Source organism: Peromyscus californicus, unplaced genomic scaffold, assembly GCF_007827085.1.
Source record: "Peromyscus californicus insignis strain IS unplaced genomic scaffold, ASM782708v3 Scaffold_7__1_contigs__length_154581171, whole genome shotgun sequence".
Lineage (NCBI taxonomy): Eukaryota > Metazoa > Chordata > Mammalia > Rodentia > Cricetidae > Peromyscus > Peromyscus californicus.
In genome coordinates, this window is record NW_026294595.1 from 133171913 (window position 1) to 133193653 (window position 21741).

A 21741-nucleotide genomic window follows, 5' to 3' on the forward strand; every position below is an offset into this window, starting at 1 on the left:
AGAGTTCAAGAGAACCCTCAGAATTAAGTAACTTTTAGTAACACTAGCTACTCACCCATGGGAGAAGCTGGGATGGGAGAGCTAACAGCAACCCACAGAGCAAAGGAAATCCCTTACTAGAGACTTCAGAAGAGTGAGTCTCTGAGTTCAGGTTGGTGAAGGTAATAATGCATAAGGTGGCAATTTAGGGCTTGCGATATGCTAGAAGTTAGAAGCTTTAGGGAAGGGTCTAGGATCTAGAATGGAAGGCTATAAATTGTGGCTGTGCGTCCTCTACAGGGACAGCATCTGCCATCTAATATCACATTGTGTGAACTTTTGAAGGTGCTGCTGATCTCTCAACCCAGATGGAAGACCCCTCTCCCACAGCTGGAGCACATACCCTGGCCAGGCTTCTGTCTAAGAACACTGGTGGTATGACCGTGACTAATTGATTTGCATGAGGTCTAGGGGGAGCCTCCTGGCAGAGAAATGATTCTCCGGAAAGAGGCAGCTGGAAAGGAAGGTGTAGAGTGGGGATATTCTAAAATCAACATGGCACCAGATGGCATATTTGCTCTAGAAAATAGATGTGGTTGGGCGGCGGCGGCGGGGGGGTGGGGTGGTGTTTGACAGCCTTTGAGGGCAACCTCCTAGGATGGAGCTCTTCCTGGCAGGAATTCAGTCAAATGTTCATTTAGGCAATGGGATAAAATAAAGGCATTTGATCCATTCTCAAAAAATTACCTTTCATACCCTCTGCTGTATTCCAGAAGCTGCTATAGAATGCACCCCAGAACAAAGGAGTAAGCTGGTGTGTGTGTGTGTGGGGGGGGTGACGTCTATAACCCTAACACTTAGGTTAGCTGGGAGCTCGAGGGCTGCATGAGATACAAAATAAGACCGGACTAAAACAAAAGCAAAAAGGGAAAACTAATCAACCAAATCAACCCCAAATTCCCCACCGAACCTGCAACAACCAAAGCAAATGTCCTCCCCCAAAAGACAAGCCAGGAAGCAAAGGGAGCAGCTAAGAGAAATCACACATGAGACAGAAGATGGGATGAACATTCAATGAAGCGTGATGTGGTGGAAAAGCAAGAATTCAGGATGACAGCTATGTTATAACCACAGGGGCCTCCAACCCAGTCGGCTAGGAGACTTCGGAAGGAAGCAGAAACAATACCATGACATATTATGTATTAGATGGCTTGTTTGTTTGTTTTTGAAAAGGTCATCACGTAGTTGAGACTGGCTTTGAACTCACTAGACAGATGAGGCTAGCCTGGAACTTCTAACCTCGACCTCCCACGGGCTGAAATTACAGGTGCACCAACAACCACACTTCACCTGAAACTGTTTTATGTGAGAGAAATAATTGAGGGATGTTTAGACGATTGGAGGAGAGTTTGGGGTTCAGTTAGCAGAAAGCACAGCTGTGGGGTCCTTAATGATGGGGTTCCCTTAACTTGCCGAAAGAGGAACACAGGCAAAGAAGAGCTGCCTAGTGCTTTTCTGTTAAAACTGGTAGGTAGTCACATCACCTCCACTCTCACCCTGCTTGCCAGAACTTGGTGACAAGGGTACATCTAATGAGATGACCACATGGGAGAGTTAAAACAGTAAAAGAAAGAAAGGAAAAAGATATTTATATGTATCACACATCAAATCAATAATAAACAGTCCTTTTCTCAATATTTGAGGTCTTCCTGAGAGGACAGACAGCCTGTGGGAATTGAATAAATGTATTTGTAACTTTTGTTCAGTAAAATATACATACTGAAATACATAACCTTAAAAAGACAGCTTGATGAAGTTTTACAGAGTCAGTTAACGTGCATCGTGACCTGCCATGCCAAGAAACTGAAGTTGGTAGTACCCCAGAGCTTGGGTTTGGCTCAGCGGGTGATGGCCCTGGAACCTATTGGAGGAAGAAAACACACTTTCTGAAGTTTTCTTCTGACTTCCACAGGTGCATCTGGGCACGCTCCCACACCCATCACTCAATAAATAAATAAACAAAAAAGGAAGAGTCAAAGAAGGAGATTAGCTAAACATGGTCTCAAAGCTAAGGACTAGATCTGCAAAGTGAGACAGCAGATGGGGCCAGGCTTAGGGGCTAGGGAGGGGCGGAGTCCGCACCGCGGTGGGGGCGGAGCCTTGGTCAGCCATTTAGTGCAAGGGGCGTGGTCACGCAGAGGCCCCCCCCACGGTTCAGAATTGGGGCGGGGCTCCTGGCTAGCCAGTTAGCGCGAAGAGGCGTGGCCTAACGAAGAGGCGTGGCCACACGAAGGCTTTTGGGGGTGAGCTAGACCCAGGCGTAGGACTCGCGGCCGGTACCAACTGGGTTTAGAGGCCCACAGAAGGTTCTGGATCACCAGGAACGAATCACGTGCAAAAACCAGCGAGTCCTCGCGTAAGGAGAAGGCTTCCCGACACTTCGGGTCCCTGCGACTCAGACAGGGGCGGGGCTTCGTGGCGCACGCGGCGTCGGGGCGGGGCCGGCGCTGGCCAAGATGGAGGCCAACGTGTTCCGGTTTCGAGATGCCCGGGCCGCTCCGGATCCGGTGCTGGACGCCGAGCCGGTGGCCTTCGGCTCGCAGCCGGTGCCGCTGGTGCTGGACAACGGATCGTTCCAGGCTCGTGCCGGGTGGGCGTGCCCCGGGCCGGACCCGGGCCCCGAGCCGCGCCTGCAGTTCCGCGCCGTGTGCGCGCGCGGCCGTGGCGGAGCGCGCGGCGGGCCGGGGCCTCAGGTGGGCAACGCGCTGGGCAGCCTGGAGCCGCTGCGTTGGATGCTGCGCTCTCCCTTCGATCGCAACGTGCCGGTCAATCTGGAGCTGCAGGAACTGCTGCTGGACTACAGCTTCCAACACCTGGGCGTCTCCTCGCAGGTGAGGGCGGGCCGGGCGGGACCATCACTCCAGGCTGTCAAGTTCCAAACACTTCTCGTGTGTCTGCCCTGTGCTAGGAGTTAAGGATGTGAAGGAAACACTAGTGCCTGAACCACGGTGTCTTTATCCTTCAGTGGATGGACTGTCATGGAAACAAGGGCCTTTGCAATAATCAAGTGAGAGATGGGTTCACAAGAACCAGTCCGATCCAGGAAATATTTTGAAGATAGAGCCCACATGATTTATTAACAGTTGGGCCAAAGCTTGACTTAATAAACTTGAATTGAGCGGGGAGTGGGTGGCGCACGCCTTTAAATCCCAGCACTCCGCCTTTAATCCCAGCACTCCAGAAGCAGAGGCAGGCAGATCGCTGTGAGTTCGAGGATAGCCAAGACCATCACACAAAAGAACTCTATCAAAAAACAAACAAACAAGCAAACAAAATCCCAAACAAACACAAAGCTTAAGTTGACCACATGTTAGTGCTTTCCAAAAATGAAATGTATGCTTTATAATTGCTTTTGATCGCCTTTTTAAAGATTTATTATTTCAAAATTGTATGTGCGAGTGTAGAAGAGTGTAGGTGCCTTAGGCCTGGGAGCGTCTGCAGCTGGAATCAGGTGGTTCTGAGTGGACCTGATGAGGGACACAAACTTGGGTCCTCTGCTCTTACCCAGTGCTCTCTCTCTAACCCCTGTTAGGTTTTTAATTAGAGATATAAAGCAAATTCAGCCCTGCAACAAGGATTTGGTGTTATTTTTGCATTTCATGCATGTTCTGTTCTCATTCATCTATTTGTGCTTCTCTTTCAAAGTAGGGCTGTGTTGATCATCCCATAGTTTTGACAGAGGCCGTGTGCAACCCACTTTATTCCCGCCAAATGATGTCCGAGCTCCTTTTTGAATGCTACAGGATCCCAAAGGTTGCCTATGGGATAGACAGCCTCTTCAGCTTCTACCACAACATGCCCAAGAATGCCCTTTCCAGCGGCCTCATCATTTCATCTGGCTACCAATGTACACACATTTTACCCATCTTGGAAGGAAGGTGAGTTGCGCTTGTGGCATTTAAGAAGCATTGATTTAGGGCCAATGGAAAACTGGAATGTAAAGGTACCTGTTGGCAATGTCTGGCAAGTGCTAGATGATGGACTGAACTGGGCTTAGCTCAGACCTACATCAGTGTGTGACTTCATAAGTTATTTTACCTGTCTTTCGGGACCTCTTGGAGGGAGTTCAAGTGGGTCTCACGTCTAACTGACAGATAATTTTATAATTTTGATTTATGGGGGAATACTTAACACAGTACCTACCCATATTAGACATTCAATAAACATGTTTTGAGTAGGTTATTTGAATATATTTATTTCTCTCTTTAACCCAGCAGTGGTGGCACATGACTTTATTGGAAGCAGAAGTTTTCCTGTGTCCTGCAGCTGCTCTCAAATAATCACTCAGAGGCTTAATATAAATTATAAATGCTCAGTCGGTAGCTCAGGCTCATTACTAACTAACTTTTACACTTAAATTAACAATTAACCCATAATTCTTATCTATGTTTAGCCATGTGACTCTTTACCTTTTCTCAGTACGACATTATATCTTGCTTCCTCTGCGTCCTCCTGGTGACTCCCTGACTCTCTGACTCCACCCTTCTCCTTCCCAGCATTCCCAGTTTGGCTTTCTTGCCTAACTTCCTGCTAGATACAGGCCTGTCAGCTTTTTATTAACCAATGAGAGTAGCACATATTCACAGTGTACAGAAGGACCATCCTACAGCATTTAATCTTTTTCACATTGGGGGGGCAGAGGTTGGTGGATCTCTGAGTTCAAGGCCAGCCTGATCTACAGAGTAAGTTCCAGGATGGCCAAGGCTACACAGAGAAACTCTGTCTCAAAAAACAAACAAATATTTTTGTGTTTGTGTGTATGTATGTGGACCTGAGAGTGCTTGGCAGGAATGTGGAGTCAGGACAACATAAGGACATTGGTTCTCTCTACCACGTGGGTCCCAAGGAATTGAACTCAAAGTCCTCAGCCATGACACCAAGTGCCTTTACCAGCGGAGCCATCTCGGCTCTTGAATACCTTTAATGTAGACCATTTGGTATTCTGGAGTCATTTTTGTTTTTTTGTTATTCTAGACAAGGTTTCTCTGTGTAAGAGCCCTGGCTGTCCTGGAACTCGCTTTGTAGACCAGGCTGGCCTCAAACTCACAGAGATCTGCCTGCCTCTGCCTCCGGAATGCTGGGATTAAAGATGTGTACCACCACGCCGAGCTTCTGGAGTTATTTTTTTAATTAAGAATTTTTGCATTGTAAGCTCTTTGATTCATATTGTCCATACCTTTATTTTCGGTTATATTGTCCTAACACATGCTAGGCAGTTGTGGGAATTTTCAGAGTTGAATAAAAGGCAGAGATAGTTTTCATCTGTTCCTGTCTTAGAGTTTAGTTTTATTTTCTCATGTGAGATGAGGCTACCATTGTGTTTGTTTCCCACATAAAGAGGTGTGTGCCACAGCCAGCGAGCCCTGGCTCCAGAGCTGGGTGCTTGGATTTGGAGCCCTGCTAAAATGAGGCTCTTGCCTCTTCACTTAGCTGTATGTATGTGCTTACTCATCTAACTGTAGAAGGACGCAGTTCTCAGGAGTTCATGAAATGCAGACTCCTAGGCCCAGAGCCAGTAGCCCTTGGAATTGGCATGCTTGACCATTTCTCTGTTATTTCTAGGCTACTTGACTCCAGCCACTTCACCACACTCCAGAAGTACAGGTTGAGCCACATGATAGTTACCCTTTGGAATTTGTATTTATTCTGTTGAACTGTCTTTTTTCCCCCTTGGTATTTTTTCTGAGACAAGGTCTCTTTACATAGCCCTGGCTGTCCTGGAACTCACTCTGTAGACCAAGCTGGCCTGGAATTTATAAGAGATCTGCTTGCCTCTGCCTCCCAAGTGCTGGGATCAAAGGCATGTGCCACCATGAGACTCTGAGACTCTGGCCAGAAGTTAAAGGGTCACATGTCTGGGTGTGCAGTAGGAATTCTGGTCTTGGGTGAACATTTGCACAGGGGAACCTTCCTGATATGGGGTTTTAGATGCCCCAACCCTCCACTAGTCTGCTTCTTTGTCTGCATTAAATTCCCGTTTTCCCCAAGATGGTCCACATTCTGTCTTTTACGCTGCACAGACTTTCAGTGTTGTTCTTTACTACTTTGGTGTAGGCTAGATGCCAAAAACTGCAAACGCATCAATCTCGGAGGAAGTCAGGCGGCTGGCTACCTGCAGCGGCTCCTCCAGCTGAAGTATCCGGGGCACCTGGCAGCCATCACGCTCAGCCGCATGGAGGAGATCCTACAGGAGCACAGCTACATTGCTGAGGACTATGGGGCAGGTGATGCAGGGGGCGGGGCAGGTGATGCAGCGGAGGGGCAGGTGTTGCAGGGACCCTGGCTCCAATTTTCCAGCTCTGTTGGCCTTTGAGGGTTCTTCACATTGTTACCAGTGTGACCCTTGCTTGCTCAGCATCCATCTCCCGTCTTTGGTGTTCTCTTTGTGAGATTATTCAGCAAAGTCATTGTCATGAACAGGTTCCCTTCACACACCATAGCTGTTATAATGTGCCTCCGGTATAACTTTCAGCTTGTTTTACACGTTAACATTTTTGAGAGAGGAAGCACAATGTGCCAGCTTACAAAGTTGGAGACCAGCTGGGCGTGGTGGTGCATGCCTTTAAACCCCAGCACTCAGGAGGCAGAGGCAGAGGGATCTTTGAGTTCAAAGCCAGCCTGGTCCACAGAGTGTGTTCCAGGACAGCCAGGGCTACACAGAGAAACCTTGTCTCTACAGAACAAAAAAAAAAGGTTTGAGACCAATTGAAATTGCTTTTCTAACATCCTTAGAGTGATGTCAGAATACCTCTTCGGTTTCAACGTATCTTGAACTTTTATTTTTGAGATAGTCTCCTTATATAGCCCAGGCTGGCCACTACTTGAGTATAGACTCAGATCCTGATGTTCCTGCCTTGGCCTCTAAGTATCTTGAGCTTCTAATTGTATTTTACTTCGATATACTTTGGTTACTATTGCTTATTAGACAGATGTGATGAATAATGTCTCTCTTACAAATGTAAATGATTCAGATAAAACCCAACACCTATGGTCAGTAGCATTATTAAGACAGCTCTTTTTCCCACAGTGTGTGACTGGGTTTTCTTTTTTTTCTTTTTTTTTTTTTGGTTTTTCGAGACAGGGTTTCTCTGTGTAGCTTTGCGCCTCTCCTGGAACTCACTCGGTAGCCCAGGCTGGCCTCGAACTCACAGAGATCCGCCTGGCTCTGCCTCCTGAGTGCTGGGATTAAAGGCATGCGCCACCACCGCCCGGCCTTATGACTGGGTTTTCTTGTGGTCATTAAAGATACTGGCCTTCAGCTGACTGCTGCTAAGCTTTAGAAAAGCAAAAGTAATATAATTCCTTCATTTGATTGTTAGTCTTTGAACAGAAAGTTTATTTAGTACACTCTAAGGACAGAGTGCTAGAAGGTAACAGGAGTACTGCCTGCATCCAAATGTGTTATCTTTGAAAGAAAAGGGGGGGCCCTGTGAGATGGCTCATTGGGCAAATGTGCTTGCTTCCAGAACCCACAAGGTGGAAAGAGGGAACCAACTTTAGCAAGTTGTCCTCTGACCTCACATGTGCGCCATGATGTGCACATGCCTTCACACATGTGCACACATACACATATATACACAAATGTAAAAAAAAAAAAGATTGAGGGTGGGGATGTAGCTCAGTTGTAGATTACTTGCTGTTCTAGGTTCCATCCCTAGCTTATCATGAATCAGATACATGAAACAGACTTGCAGTCCCAGCACACCTGGGAGGTAGAAGTAGGAGGGTCATATATGTAAGGCCATCTTTGCCCCACAGTGAGTTTGAGGCCAGCATAGACTATATGAGAAACAGACTTGGAGGCTGGAGAGATGGTGCAGAGCACTGGCTGCTCTTGCGGAGGACCTGGGTTCCATTTGGCGTGCCCACATGGTGGCCCACTACCATCCCTAATTCCAGTCCAGGATATCTGCTGCCCTCCTCTGGCCTCATGGGCATCAGGCAGATGCACAGTGTCCTTAACACACAAGTAGTCAAAGATTTAAAAAAACCCAACCACACACAAGTACACAGAAAGCCCAACAAAGAAAATAAAAAAGCTCAACCTCAATTGTGGTGAAAACTATAGACCATAAAATTTACTATCTGCCTTTTTTCCCCTTTCTTTTTTTAAAAATCGTTTGCTTTTTTAGACAGTCTCCCTATGGAGGCCCATCCTGATATCAAACTCTCGGCTCTCCTGCCTCAGCTTCCCAATTGCGTGGTTCATCTTAACTGTATCAGGGTAGCTGGGGGGTGTCATAGCTGTGTTTTCAGAACACCTTCGTTAAGCGCACGTGATTATGAGGCACAAAGAAGTTGGGGAGATAGACATGGAGAGAAAGTTTGTGAGTTCCCTTTCCTTGATAAACTTTGGTATTAGATTAGCTTTTTTTTTCTTTTGTTTGAGACAGGATCTCACTATGTACCTATGTAATCCTAGCTCACAAACCTATCACTCCAGTTCCAGGGGATCTGATGCCCTCTTGTGGCTCCCATGAACATTGCATGCATGTGGTGCACAGACACATGCAGGCAAAATTATTCCTGGACGTAAAATAAATTTAATAGCATATAATTCTGTGAAGTTTACTTTCCAGCATTGCTGCTGTGTCTGCATCCCATGAATTTTGATGCATTTTAATTTTTATTGAGTTTAAATATTTTCTAATTTCTTCAAGACTGCTTCTTAACTGATTGCTTAGAAATACGTTGTGAGACACCTTTCTGTGACTTACCTTTAGTTTAATCCCATTTTGGTGAAAGAGCTTTGTTTGCTGTCAGCTAACTTGTTTATTATAGGACCTGGCATGTAGTCGTATTTATACATTTGAGGGGCGTTTACTGTGCTCCATGGGTAGGTGTTCAGTTGTCCATGGGTAGGTGTTCAGGTGTCCATGGGTAGGTGTTCAGGCGTCCATGGGTAGGTGTTCAGGTGTCTGGTGGTGGTGGTGGTGGTCAACACTGCTCTAGCCTTGATAGCACCTTCTTTCTACTGGTTCTGCTGATCATTGGGAAGATTACTGATGTCATTAGATGTAATTGTGGGTATCCCTGTTTCTCCTTTCAGTTGGTCGCTTGTGTTTTGTTGTTGTTTTCTTTTCTTTCTTTGTTTCCTGAGGACCAGAGTTTACAATGCTAGGCAAGCACTCTGTTTCTGAGCTGTGTTCCCAGCCCAGATCTGTCAGTGTGTGTTCCTTATCTGGGTTTGTCTTGTTAGCTACATATTTGAACATGGTTACATCTTCTTGTCTGTTGACCTTTTATCATTACGTGGTGTCCCTTTTTATTCTAGCTATTTATTTGTTTGCTTTGAAGGCTACTTGAACATTAAGAGTCACTTTACCAGGGCATGGTGAGACACACCTTTAATCCTAGCACTAAGGAGGCAGACAGATGGATCTCTGAGTTTGAGGCCAGCCTGGTTTATTAGTAAGTTCCAGGCTAGCCAGGGCTACATAGTGAGATCCTGACTCAAAATAAACAAACAAGCAAACAAAGCCAATCCAGCTTTCTTTTGAATAGGGTTTATGTGGTAAGCTATCCTTAAAACTCCCAGATTATCTGAGGATAGCCTTGAACTCTTAATCCTCGTTCCTCTACTTCTCAGGTGCTAGGATTAGGGGCAGACACCACCACTCCCTGCTGGCATCCCTCAGTTCCTTATCAGTGTACTCCAGATGAGCTTGTAGTGGTTGTGTTACACTAAATGTTTATTACTCTTTGTTCAATCCGGGACGGCATCCAGGCTTTGTGCTCCTCAGCAGCATCCTGTCAGTGCTAAGACCATTTGCAGTTAATGTTTTTGAATTTAGGACTACTGTTTTTTTTTTCTCTTTTTCTCTGCCTTTTAGGTTATTGGATTTCTATTTTATTTTATTTTTGAGGAAGGGTCTTACTATGCAGATCTGCCTGGCCTAGAGCTCATTATATGGTCCAAGCTTGCCTTGAATGGAGAGATCCTTGAACCAAAAGGTGGAGCTAAAGGTGTGCATCACCACACTCAGCTGGACTGTATTCTTTAGGTGGTTTCTCTAGAGAAGAGAGCAGAGTGTAACTTCTCATCTGTGTAGACGCAGTAGTGATCACTCCAGGTAGCAATGTTAGCAGTAGGACTTCTTTATGCTCTGTATCAGTGTCTTACATGCTAAACCTGTGAACACTGGGAACAGTGATGCTGTTATTATTTTTAGTTCAAGTTATGAAACATGTTTTAAGTGACTCACGAGGCAGTTAGCCTCATGTGTTTAACAGATTTTCCTTCACTCTGGCTGTTCCAGCTTCCTCCTTGTGTGATTTCTGTCTGGAGACCCTCAGAGCAGGTCTGTGTATGCCTGGGTTTTACAGCTGCATTTGGTGTTTCCGTGGATTCAGAGGTTCCGAGTGTGTTCAATGTCACTTGTGCCTGGCATCGACTTTCTGTTTCACTGCTAACAGGGCTTTCATCTCTAAAGTCCCCAAACCGTATCTTTGCAGAATTGCAGAAGTGGCGGTGTCCTGATTACTATGAGAACAATGTCCACAAGATGCAGCTGCCATTCTCTAGCAAGCTCCTGGGCAGCACGCTGACGGCCGAGGAGAAGCAGGAGCGGCGGCAGCAGCAGCTGCGACGGCTGCAAGAGCTCAACGCCCGGCGGCGGGAGGAGAAGCTGCAGCTGGACCAGGAGCGGCTGGAGCGGCTGCTGTATGTGCAGGTGAGGGCAGCGAGGTGCTCCCAGCACCTTCTCCTCTCCTCTGCTTTCCTGGGCCATAGCGTGCCTTGGCCATCAAGTCACCTTTCGAGTTGGGAGTCCAGAGACCAGAATCAAGCAGATGATTAGCATGCACAGCAGCAGGTGTCTGTGCCGAGCTGTAGACTCCAGCTCTGTTTATTGATTAATTTTGTTGTTTTTGAACTTTTCTATGTAAGTGCAGCATGTGTAGTACACAGATCTTAGGGTGGGCATCTCAGTGAGTTTCACAAAGGGACACATGTACATGTTCTTGCTGTCAGATGGAGGAGCAGCGTTACCATCATCTCCTCTCAGTGACACCTTCCCACTCATGTTTGATGTCTGTCACTGTAGATTAGTTTTCACTAGTTAGCTGGTGCTGAAACCAGTATCCAGTATGCAATAGTTAGTTGGAGAGGAGGCCATGTGAGAGCCTGTGGTGGGAACTGGAGGGGTGATTCTGCTGGGGGCTGGCTAGGGAACCCCAGAAACACCCCCTCCCCCACCTGTCTTTGAGAATAGATTGTGCCTGCTCTGGTTTCAGGAGCTCCTTGAGGATGGCCAGATGGACCAGTTTCACAAAGCTCTGATAGAGCTGAACATGGACTCCCCAGAAGAACTGCAGTCCTACATACAGAAGCTCACCTTGGCAGTGGAGCAGGCTAAGCAGAAAATCCTTCAGGCGGAAGCCAGCCTCGAGGTGGATGTGGTGGACAGCAAGCCAGAGGTGACGGGGCCTGGGGAGGTAATCTCGGGTACTTAGGTGTGGCTACCAGTGCCTTTACTTCCTGAGCCATCTTTACAACCTTCAGCTTTCTCTTTTTGAGACAGGGTTTCATATAGCAGCCTAGGCTGACCTTGAACCTAGTATGTAGCCACGAATGACCATGAACTTCTGGCCCTCCTTCTTCTACCTCCCCATTGCAGGGATTATAAGTGTGTCCTGCCACCGTGTCTAGTTGAGGTGGTTCTGGGAATCAAATCTGGGGCTATTTCGTGAACTCTAGGCAAGCACTTTACCAATCAAGCTACCTCTCCAGCCATCAAGACAGCTTGCTTTAGACTCTTTATTACTGGTGTTTTTAGAAAGACACGGTGCTGTGGAAAAGTCAGGGTTGGTGCAGTTTGATGCTGGGTACAGGGTAGTGCACACGGGTGACGTCACAGCTGTGTTTGAGTCAGTGTGGCGCTTGTTACAGCACAGGCTCCCGGATGGATCTTCACCATAGCGTCAGCTCTCAGCCTTACATTCCCTGCCCACTGCCTGCTCGAGAGCAGCCTTTTCAGACCTTTTCTGCTTATGACCCCGCTGAACCCAGAGAAATTTTTACAGAACCCAGGTGTGTAGGTGCAGTTTTGCCATTTACTAAATGAAAGCAAAATTGCGTTCTAATGAGAAGGATGTATTTATTTTTACATAGGAATTAAATTCTGGCTGAGTTGATATTGTGGGATGCCGAGTACCTTCAGTAGTTCTGTTGATCAGTGCTTTAACTTTACAGTGGCCAATGTTGAGAACACTGCTTTGCATAAGTATGGGACTAGGTGGCTTGCTCTGGATACTACAGTCTAGGGAAGAGGGGATCTGTGCTCCCCTCACTGTTCCTTGGTACCCCAGACCAACTTCCACTGAACCATTGGGCATTTTCATTTGCTTTTCCAGGCTTCATGCTATGTTCTGGAACTCAAAACGGTGTTGTCTGTTGTGTATTCATCCATTAACATATTAGTAAGACCTGGAAGTACCACAGGGTCAGATGCAGAGAGCAGGTTTTGAATCGAAAGGAAAAATAAGCAGCTGAAAGTGGGATCCGGGGCAGTTGGAGACCTGCTGTCCTGTGTTTCTTTTCCTGCAGAATTTCCAGCAGATAGTTCATTATGTGCTATGCTTTCAGCATCCCTCCATCTCGTCACAGTACTTCTGTACCTTGTCTGTGCTCTGGAGACATACAGCCGATCTTTGTAGGCTGGGGAAGGTCTCAGACATTTCAAAAGCTTGTTTTAGTGGGGTGGGGAGATGACTTTGGCCCCTCAAGCATGAGGACTGAGTTTGGACCCCCAGTACTCAGGCTGGGCATGGTGGAGTGTGCCTGTAATCCAAGCCCTAGGGTGGCAAGGACAGAAGGATCCCCAGAGCTCGCTGCAGCCAGCCTAGCCAGACCAGGGAGTATCAGGGTCAGAGAGAGGCTGTCAAACATTCCAGTGGGGACTGGAGAGGGTCAGCTGCCAAGAGCTGTACTGCTCGTTGAGAGAACCTGAGCTCAGTGTTCACTATCCACACTGGGTAGCTCATAACCACCTGTATCCCCAGCTCCCAGAAATCGGATGCCTTGGGGCTCGTTGGGCACCTGTCCACACACGTACACACCCCCACACAGACATAGACACATAAATTTTTTAAACAGTAAGATGGAGAGCAGTAGAGGAAGACATCAGACTTCAGTCTCTCACTGGCCACATGTATGTACAGTGACGTGCACACATGTGCATACACACACACACACACACACACACACACACACACACACACACACACGTTGCTCTCTCTATAGCAAATTTGATGTATACAGTGGGTCTTTCTTTGGACCATCAGTTCCCAAATAATGACATGGAGACTTTTTATTAATTATAAAAGCTTGGCCTTAGCTTAGGCTTGTCTCCAGCTAGCTCTTAAAACTTAAATTAACCTGTTTATATTAATCTACATTCTGCAATGTGGCTCATTACCTCTCCTCAGAACTGTATGTCCAACTTCCTCTGAGTCTCCATGGTGAATCCCTCACTTCTCAGATTCTTCCCAGAGTTCCTATCTCTCCCTGGAAGTCCCACCTATCCTCTCCTGCCTAGCGATTGGCCATTTAGCTCTTTATTAAACCAATCAGAAGGTGCCTTAAGTAGAACAGACACATCTTCACAGTGTACAAAAAGACTATCCCACAACAGGTGCATCAGTCTGTCACCGAATCCCTTAACTGTCAATCTGCCTTGTTGGTGAGTAGGGTGAATTATAGTTCTCCTTACTGGGATAAGCTTGGCTGTGACATTGGCTAACCTGGTCTACCTTTTAGTATTTCCCCCCAGTGTAATTCAGTTAGAATGAAGTGACTAGGTGGGCACTCCAGAATGTATACCGAAACCCAGCTGTGGAGTAAAGGCTGAACTGCTAGTGTAGCTGGAAGTTTCAGCCAGCATTCACTAGTGTTTGTTTTTTTTTTCCTACAGATCGATCCATTGTGGTCCCTGAAATGCTGAATTATTCTCATGAGAATGCTATAAGGACTAGACTGTAGCTAGAGTTTTCCTGCCTGGCCCACAGTCAGGACAAATCTCTGACACCTGCCAGTCCCACAGCCATTTAGACCCAACCAAATAAACATAGAGACTTATATTGGTTACAAACTGTATGGCCGTGGCAGGCTTCTTGCTAACTGTTCTTACAGCTTAAATTAATCCATTTCTATTAATCTATACCTTGCCATGTGGCTTGTGGCTTACCGGTACTTTACATCTTCCTTGTCCTGATGGCGGCTGGCAGTGTCTCCCTCACCCAGCTTCCTGTTCTCTCAATTCTCTTCTCTGTTAGTCCCGCCTATACTTCCTGCCTGGCCACGGGCCAATCAGTGATTTATTTATTGACCAATCAGCAACACATTTGACATACAGACCATCCCACAGCACTAGACTTTGGACTTTGTTAATATTCTTTCTCTTTTCTTGAGACAGGGTCTCACTCTGAAGCCCTGGCTGTCCTTAACTCACTCTGTAGACCAGATTGGCCTCGAACTCTGCCTGCCTCTATCTCCCAAGTGATGGGATTAACACACCTGACCTTTTTTGTTTTTAAATTGTGCACGTTTGTGTGCGTGCATGTTTGTGTGCGTGTGAGTGTGTGTGTGTGCACGCGCATACACACACACACAAGCATGAAGCTCAGAGGACAGTTTTTGAGAGTTAATTCTTTCCTTCCCCCTTGTGGGTTTCAGAGATTGAACTCAGGTTGTCAGTTCTGTGGCGAGCACCCTTAGCCTTTGAGCCATCTTACTGGTTGTCTTTTAGTCTTGTGAACACCCACCCCCCTCCCATGTGAATTGCTTTGAAGAGTGTTTAGTTTTTGGACAGGTGTTTGGAATACTGGGCAAGACTCCATCCATTTTCAGGATAGAATCAGAGCTGAGGTTTGCTGGTGACAGGTTTCTCTGCTGTTTGATTATTGCATTGTTCTGTCCTCAGACCCCTGACCTGGAGCAATTGGAGCCCTCCCTGGAGGATGTGGAGAGCATCAATGATTTCGAGCCCTTGTTCTCAGAGGAAGCACCCGAAGTGGAGAAGCCGGTCACCACAGTCCAGGTTTGACTACTGCTACCAAGACTACATACATTTTGAAGTCCTTGGCATAAGTGACTGGCCCAGTCTGCTTCTCTGGGAGCATCGGAACCCCCAGTGGTGCTTCAGCAAGGGCACCAGTACTCTCAGTAGCAGTCAGAGGCTTTCCCTGGTGGGTGGTTGAGGGGCTGGGGCCACCCTGAATGTGAGCGGCTGATAGCAAAGGTATCTGTCTAGTGACTGAGGTCTCCAGACCTACAGACTGGCTCTCAGTGGTTCCCTTTACATTTTAGCCAACATCATCATCCTTACTGGGGTCTGTGTCTCCTGTCGTGGTGGTGGCAGCAAGACAAACTGACTGTATCTGAGGCTTTGGTGGGAGGAGGTGCTAGCCAGGATGGGTAGAGACAAGGTTCCCCTCTGGGTCTCTTGACTGCTGCTCTCTAGAGTTCCCTCCTGCAACTTGTGCACGGCACAGTGTGTGGGGATTCGGCACAGTGTCTGGGGATTCGTCATTCTGAGGTTGAGCAAAGGTAGAAGGCAGAGTCTGGAAGTGGAGAGAGTTGACGAGGGGTGGTTCCGGCCTGCACAGGGAAGCTGGGCTAGAGATGCGATTTGAGAAAACTGATAGCTGAGGGAATTGTCATTATAGCCTAAAATCATCTCTTAAACCTTGGGTTTGAAGCCCGTGTTTAACTTGGCAGCGTACCATCAGCTGTTTGTTGGGACAGAAAGGATTCGTGCTCCAGAGATTATTTTCCAACCGTCTCTCATAGGAGAAGAGCAGGCGGGGATTGCAGAGACCCTTCATTACGTTCTGGACAGGTGAGCAGTGATGCCACCCCATCCTCACCTGAGCTTCTTCTGGGTTTTGCATGGGAAAGGGGACTGATGGACACTGGGGAGGTCTGCAATTCTCGCCACTGCTGACTCTGCTCAGGTCGTCTGTTCTCACCCAGGCCTGCAGGCGCAACCGGTGGGGGCTCCATTCGTTTGTGAGCTCTGCAAAGTGAACCTTTGAGTCTGAGCAACAGAGACAGCACCCTGGCTTCCATGTGAAACTTGACATTACTAAAAAACCAGTGATTGTTACACTTATGTATTTGTTGACATAAGGTCGCCTTATGTACTCAGTGGCCTTAAAGCTTCCATAGTAGCTGGGATCATAAGTGTACATTACCATATCCAGCAAGACTAGTGATTTTTTTACATTTAATTTTATTTTTAATTATGTGGGTGGTGTTATGTATACATGAGTGCAGGGACCTCTTGGGTCTCTTTCAATAATAGCAGTGTGTATGTACTCTTGAGAAAAAAAAGTGTGTTTGTGTGTGTGTGTGTGTGTGTGTGTGTGTGTGTGTGTGTGTGTGTCTGTGTATGTGCGTCTGTGTGTGTGTGTCTGTGTGTGTGTGTCTGTGTCAGTGTGTCTGTGTGAGTGTATGAGTGTTTTGCCTGCATGTCTGTATGTGGACTGTGTGTGTGACTAGTGCTTTGAAACTTAGAAGAGGAAATTGGCTCCCCTGGAGCCAGAGCTACAGATGGTTGTGATCTAGCATGTGAGTGCTAGGAATTGAAGCCAGGTCCTCTGGAAGGATAACCAGTCTGCATGTGGTATGTACTCTTAACCACTGAGCCATCTCTTCAGCTCCAAAATTAGTGATTTTTTTTTTCTTTCTTTTCTGTTTTTGGTTTTTCAAGACAGGGTTTCTCTGTGTAGCCCCGAGTGCCTTGGAACTCACTCTGTAGACCAGGAACTCAGAGATCCACCTGCCTCTGCCTCCCTGATGATGAGATTAATGATGTGTGCCACCACACCCAACAAGACTAGTGATTTTTAGATCACTCCCCAAATTCTTTAGTGCTTGTGAAAGACTTCCCCCTTCTTGTAGGCATGTGTTCATATAGAGCTTACATTTCTCTAGGAATGCGTCCTCCACTCTTTCAGGCCTTTCCCACAGTGAGTGTTCTTCAGTTGGGCGAGGAAAGGCTGTGGTTTGTTGCACTCTGCTTGCTTTTGATTCTAATAGGGTGGAACAGTGGATATTGTGATCCTAAACATGGCTGCCCTGATCCTTGAGCTTTCTCACTGGTCTCTAAAGACCTGTCCCTGCTTTCTATAGCTGACTATCTCAGAAGGCATGACTTTCTCCTCTCCTTTATCTCCCCTCTCCAGGCAGCTGCTGAGATTTACAGCTTGATTGCCCTGTGGGTTTTTTTCCCCCAACTTTAATAAAATGATCCTCAAGCTTAGAAAAAGTGTTGCAAAAGCAGAAACATTCTAATCTTTGGACTGCATATTGTAGAGCTATGACTGAAAAGCAGAATACTGGTTTTGTTTATCTTCTAATTGGTCATGTAGACAGTGATAAGTTGACTGTTGTACCAAGAGCTTGCCTTTCCTGGTCTGTCTACAGTGTGTTCTAGCAGCCAAGTTGGAGCATCCTTTCTCTCTTTCTCCTAGGTACCCAAAGGCCGTTCAGGATACCCTGGTCCAGAATGTTTTCCTCACTGGTGGGAATGTGATGTATCCGGGCATGAAGGCCAGAATGGAGAAGGAGCTGCTAGAGATGAGGCCCTTTCAGTCCTCTTTCCAGGTACCGACTGCTCTTCCTGCCCACTGTTTGTGATTAGCATCCAGGCACTGACCTGCATTAGTGGTGATCCTGCATTAGTGGTGACTGCCAAAGCCAAGGTGTGAGTGACTGGGATTCTGCACTTCCATCACCCACTGCAGAGGTTCAGTGGCTGGCCTTGTCTTTAACCTCACTCAGCTGATACAGGATGGGAATCCTGCTTGCATATCGCTCTGTTCTATTTAACTGACAGGACTGAGCATATACTGAAGTGGAAAGAGCATCCTCAGCATAAGAGGATTCTCACCAACTGCAGGGAGAGCATCCAAAGTTTTCTCACAGGGAAGCTTGTCTGATTGTTTACTTATCTCCAGGCAGGGTCTTGTTTTTCTGGGGTACCAGGAGAGTGCTTGGTTGCCTCTTCTCTGTATAGCTATTATTTTAGGTCATGTGGGAACAGGAAGGAGCCTGAGCTGGGGCGGGGGGGGTGGGGTGGGGGTGGTGTGGGGCTGGGGGTGGTGGTGGTCATGTGATTACTTTGCATTTTAGGAAGATAGTGGGAAACCAGCCTGTACTAACTAGTTAGTGAGTTCAGTCAGCCTAAGTTACTAGGCTCAGTCTCAGAAAGCTGGGGACGGGGGAGGGATGGGGAGGATTTTCACTAGATTAGGAATGATGGACGGGCTTGAAGTGGAGGAAACTGAATTGTCCCAGGATGTGCTGAGCTTCCACAGGAAGTGGTAGCTGTGGTTAAACACTCAGGGAACAGGTAAGAGGTGCCATCAGAGGTACTCAGGGCTACCACTGAGAGATAGGTAGCACCAAGGATCAAGCCCTAAATACCAGCCCTTAAGGGTGATGGAGGACATCGCTTTGGAATAGAGAAGAGGCAGCTGGAGAGCAGTGCTGACACCAAGGAGGGGCATTGCAGGGTGTGAGCCTGTGCTTGACTGAGGCGGCAGGGTGGCTGGAGAAGATGGTGTTGGGAAAAGGCTCTTGGAATGTTCAAAATCTCTAGCGTGGCCATCCCAGCAGCCTCCCGTGATGCTGTGAGAGACCCAGTTGTACAGGACTGCCGCTCGTGCCCCTCCCCCATCACCTTCCTGCTGCACTGTTGGTGGGGAGGGCGGTGGGTGTCACACCAGCACCCCTCAGTCAAGTGCCCGGGCTGGACGCAGCAGCGGCTCACGTCTAGTTGTTTATACTTAATTTATTGACTCTAGGGCTGAGGTGGGGCTCAGTGTGGAGCATTTGTCGGGGTACCTGAGGCTTTGAGCTCAGTCTCCAGTATGATACAAACAGGACAAATGGTGGTTTTTCTTTGGGTTGTTTTTATGGTATTTGTTCTTTTTGTGGTGCTGGTGGTGGAGCCCAGAGCCACTGACATTCTGTGCGGGCACTCTGCCAGTTAGCTGTGTCCAGTTGTGTTTTCTCAAATCATTTTAAAGCGTTACTAAGTATCACAATTTAAATGAGTAAGTAAAAATAGAAAATAGAGACTAGGAGGTGGTGGAGCACGCCTTTAATCTCAGCACTCAGGAGGCAGAGACAGGCAGATCTCTGTGAGTTCAAGGCCAGCCTGGTCTACAGGGCAAGTTCCAGTACACAGAGAGATCCTGTCTCAAAAAAACAAAAAAGAAAGGAAAAAAATAGATTTTAGGGACTGGAGAGATGTCTCAGTGGTAAGAGCACTTTCTGCTCTTGCAGAGGACCTGGGTTTGATTCCTAGCATCCACATGATGGCTTACAACTGTCTGTAGGTCAAGTTGCTGGGGCTCCAGTGTCTCTTCTGGTCTCCATGGGTACCAGGCATGTACATGGTACATGGACACACATGCAATAAATAAATCTTTAACTAAATCAAATGGCGGCTTCATTAGTGTTTGTGACCAACATTATTTGTCTATTTTCAGGACATATTCTTGTCATGTTCATAATTTTAACCAATAGAAAGATGATTGATAGCTTGTTTTGTAGCTTTTTTTTCCCTTTAGTATTATTGTGGGTTTATCAGTTTATGACTTTCCAAAGCATGATTTTCATAGTTGTATAGCACTCTATTGTGACCACGGGTGTCACTGCAGTTTTTATTAGTCACAGTAGCTGCCCCTGACTAGATATTCTGTATCAGGCAGAGTACCAGGCCTGTACTCGCCAGCTTTTCCAAGGCAGAGCAGGGCTCTCATCTCATCAGAGTGGAAGGCTCCTTTGCACAGGTTCTTGCTGTCTTGTGCCCAAGCTTGCACTTACTTTTGGTTTTTTCTTTTTCCTCCTTCCTCTCCCCTCCTCCTTTTCTTCTTCTCTCTCTCCTTTTTTTGAGGTTGGGTCTTGCTTTGTGCTGAGGCTGGCATGGAGTTCATCATTCTTGTCTCCCACATGTGCCACTCTGCCAGCTCCAGGCTTGCACCTGTGCTGCCTCTGTGGTCCACAGCCTGTGCCTGCCTGCGCTTCTTTGTGTGGCCTGTGCTTCATTTCCAGAAACTCCAGAGGTGCCAGTCGAGCTTAGGACTGTGGTTGGCAGAGGAAGTGGGGTGGGATTGAGGCAAAGACTCTAGAATCAGAGACCTGTTCAAAGCAAGGGCTTTACTGTGACTCTCAGGCCAGGCTAGACGAGGGCCTCAGATGGCTGTTGACCTCAGGTGGCTGTTGACCTCAGCCTTGCTCTGCCTGTGAGCGTTGGCAATGTCATAGAGTTCCTCGTCACCGGCTCTGCTGTGCTTTCTCCCAGGTTCTCTTGCTGCCATGGCCAGAGCTACCCTGCATCAATAACCTCCAGGTCACCCCTCTCCTTGTGATAGTTTGTGATTGTTAGCATCACAGAGCAGGGGCCTGGCTGCTGTTCCCTCTGACCTGAAATGGCATGCCTTAGTCAGGAAGCTGGATCTGCGAGTTGGTCCCTGTGCAGCTAAGTATTCTTTCCAAGAGGCTGTGCGTGTCAGCTTAGCTTTGTCTGGAGGGTGCTGGGGCTGTTCTGCACAGTGCAGGCACCACCCAGGCCCTTCTGTATGTTTCTGATGATTCAGGGATGAGGTGTGCCCGGGCCTGCAGAACCTTCCTTCCTGGGCCTAGAGCTCTTGTAGAGATACCTTTTTAGAGTGCATCTGTTTCTTGTTCCAGGTTCAGCTTGCCTCCAACCCTGTGCTGGATGCTTGGTATGGTGCCCGTGACTGGGCCTTGGATCACCTAGAAGACGGTGGAGCCTGGGTCACCAGGAAGGACTATGAAGAAAAGGGGGGCGAGTACCTCAAGGAGCACTGTGCCTCCAACACCTACGTCCCCATCCGCCTGCCTAAGCAGGCCTCACGTGCCTCGGAGACCCAGACTTCCGGGAGAGGCTCCGGGGCCACTGGAAGTGGAGCTGGTGAACAGGCCTAGCAGAGGAGACTCCGGGATGGCTGTGCACTTCACCCATGACAATGTAGGCAGCATTTGGGACAAGGACAGCGCCCACTTTGCTGCCCGAGGCCACCAGCTTTGTTTGGCTACTGACTGGATTCCTCCTGGGAGCACAGCAGAGGACATCAGGTGATCTGCCTCAGTGAAGGACAGAGTGGCCTCTGGCGTGGAGAACCATGGGCGAGCTGGGGCTTTCCTCTCCTCAGCAGTGAGAGGAGACAGGTGGAGGCTAGAAGTGGACAGGCACAAGGTGTTTCTCTGCACTTGAAAGCCTTTGTTGTTTAAAAATGCTCTAGAGTTCTCAGTGTAGTGTTTTCTTCTGCATGTGTCGTCGTCCCGTGACTGCCTGGAAGGGGTTCAAAAGGTGGTGTTGAGGTTGTGGAGCGCTCATCGCTGAGTCTCAGGAGTGGGGAGACCGCGCCCCCCACCCCGTTCTCTGCCTGGTGCCTGTCCTGAATGGACAGTGGTGCTTGTGACCCAGCCGTTTAACCATTTCCTTTGCTGGGAACTTTTCCACGCTATGAGGCCTTGCCAGAAATTTTTTTCTTCTGTTCTGTGGGTTTGTTGGCTCCATGCCCTTTTCCGGCCACTCTGCAGGACTGATGGAGGAGAGTCCATCCCAAGGCCTTTCATTTTGCCGAGGGCCAGTCTTTACAGTGTGGTCTTGAACAGGTAGGTGCCCTCTTACCCCTTTCTGTTGCTTAGGACTCGGCTCTCAC

At 47.7% G+C, this 21741-nt stretch overlaps 1 protein-coding gene across 3 annotated transcripts; it reads left to right on the forward strand.

The window, feature by feature from the left end:
• The first annotated feature begins 2252 nt into the window (after nucleotides 1-2252).
• Nucleotides 2253-21326, forward strand: Actr5 (actin related protein 5). 3 transcript variants are annotated; one of them, XM_052725532.1, is made up of 9 exons: nucleotides 2253-2870; nucleotides 3783-3917; nucleotides 6094-6263; nucleotides 10495-10712; nucleotides 11275-11475; nucleotides 14961-15077; nucleotides 15739-15878; nucleotides 17515-17647; nucleotides 20744-21326. In XM_052725532.1, exons 1-9 carry the CDS (start codon nucleotides 2524-2526, stop codon nucleotides 20999-21001), a joined length of 1719 nt encoding a protein of 572 aa, XP_052581492.1. In that variant the 5' UTR covers nucleotides 2253-2523; the 3' UTR covers nucleotides 21002-21326. The 3 variants fall into 3 exon arrangements, with proteins under 3 accessions (XP_052581492.1, XP_052581490.1, XP_052581491.1); XM_052725530.1 differs by having other exon boundaries at nucleotides 2255-2870; nucleotides 3688-3917; XM_052725531.1 differs by having other exon boundaries at nucleotides 2259-2870; nucleotides 3688-3917; nucleotides 11275-11457.
• Nucleotides 21327-21741: the final 415 nt, after the last annotated feature.

Bases quoted from the DNA above. Each gene is read 5' to 3' on its own strand.
- Actr5 (XM_052725530.1), top strand. From the start codon at position 2,496: ATGGAGGCCAACGTGTTCCGGTTTCGAGATGCCCGGGCCGCTCCGGAT. The intron at 10,713-11,274 runs GTGAGGGCAGCG...CTCTGGTTTCAG, and splicing joins AGCGGCTGCTGTATGTGCAG to GAGCTCCTTGAGGATGGCCA. The intron at 15,879-17,514 runs GTGAGCAGTGAT...TCTTTCTCCTAG, and splicing joins CTTCATTACGTTCTGGACAG to GTACCCAAAGGCCGTTCAGG.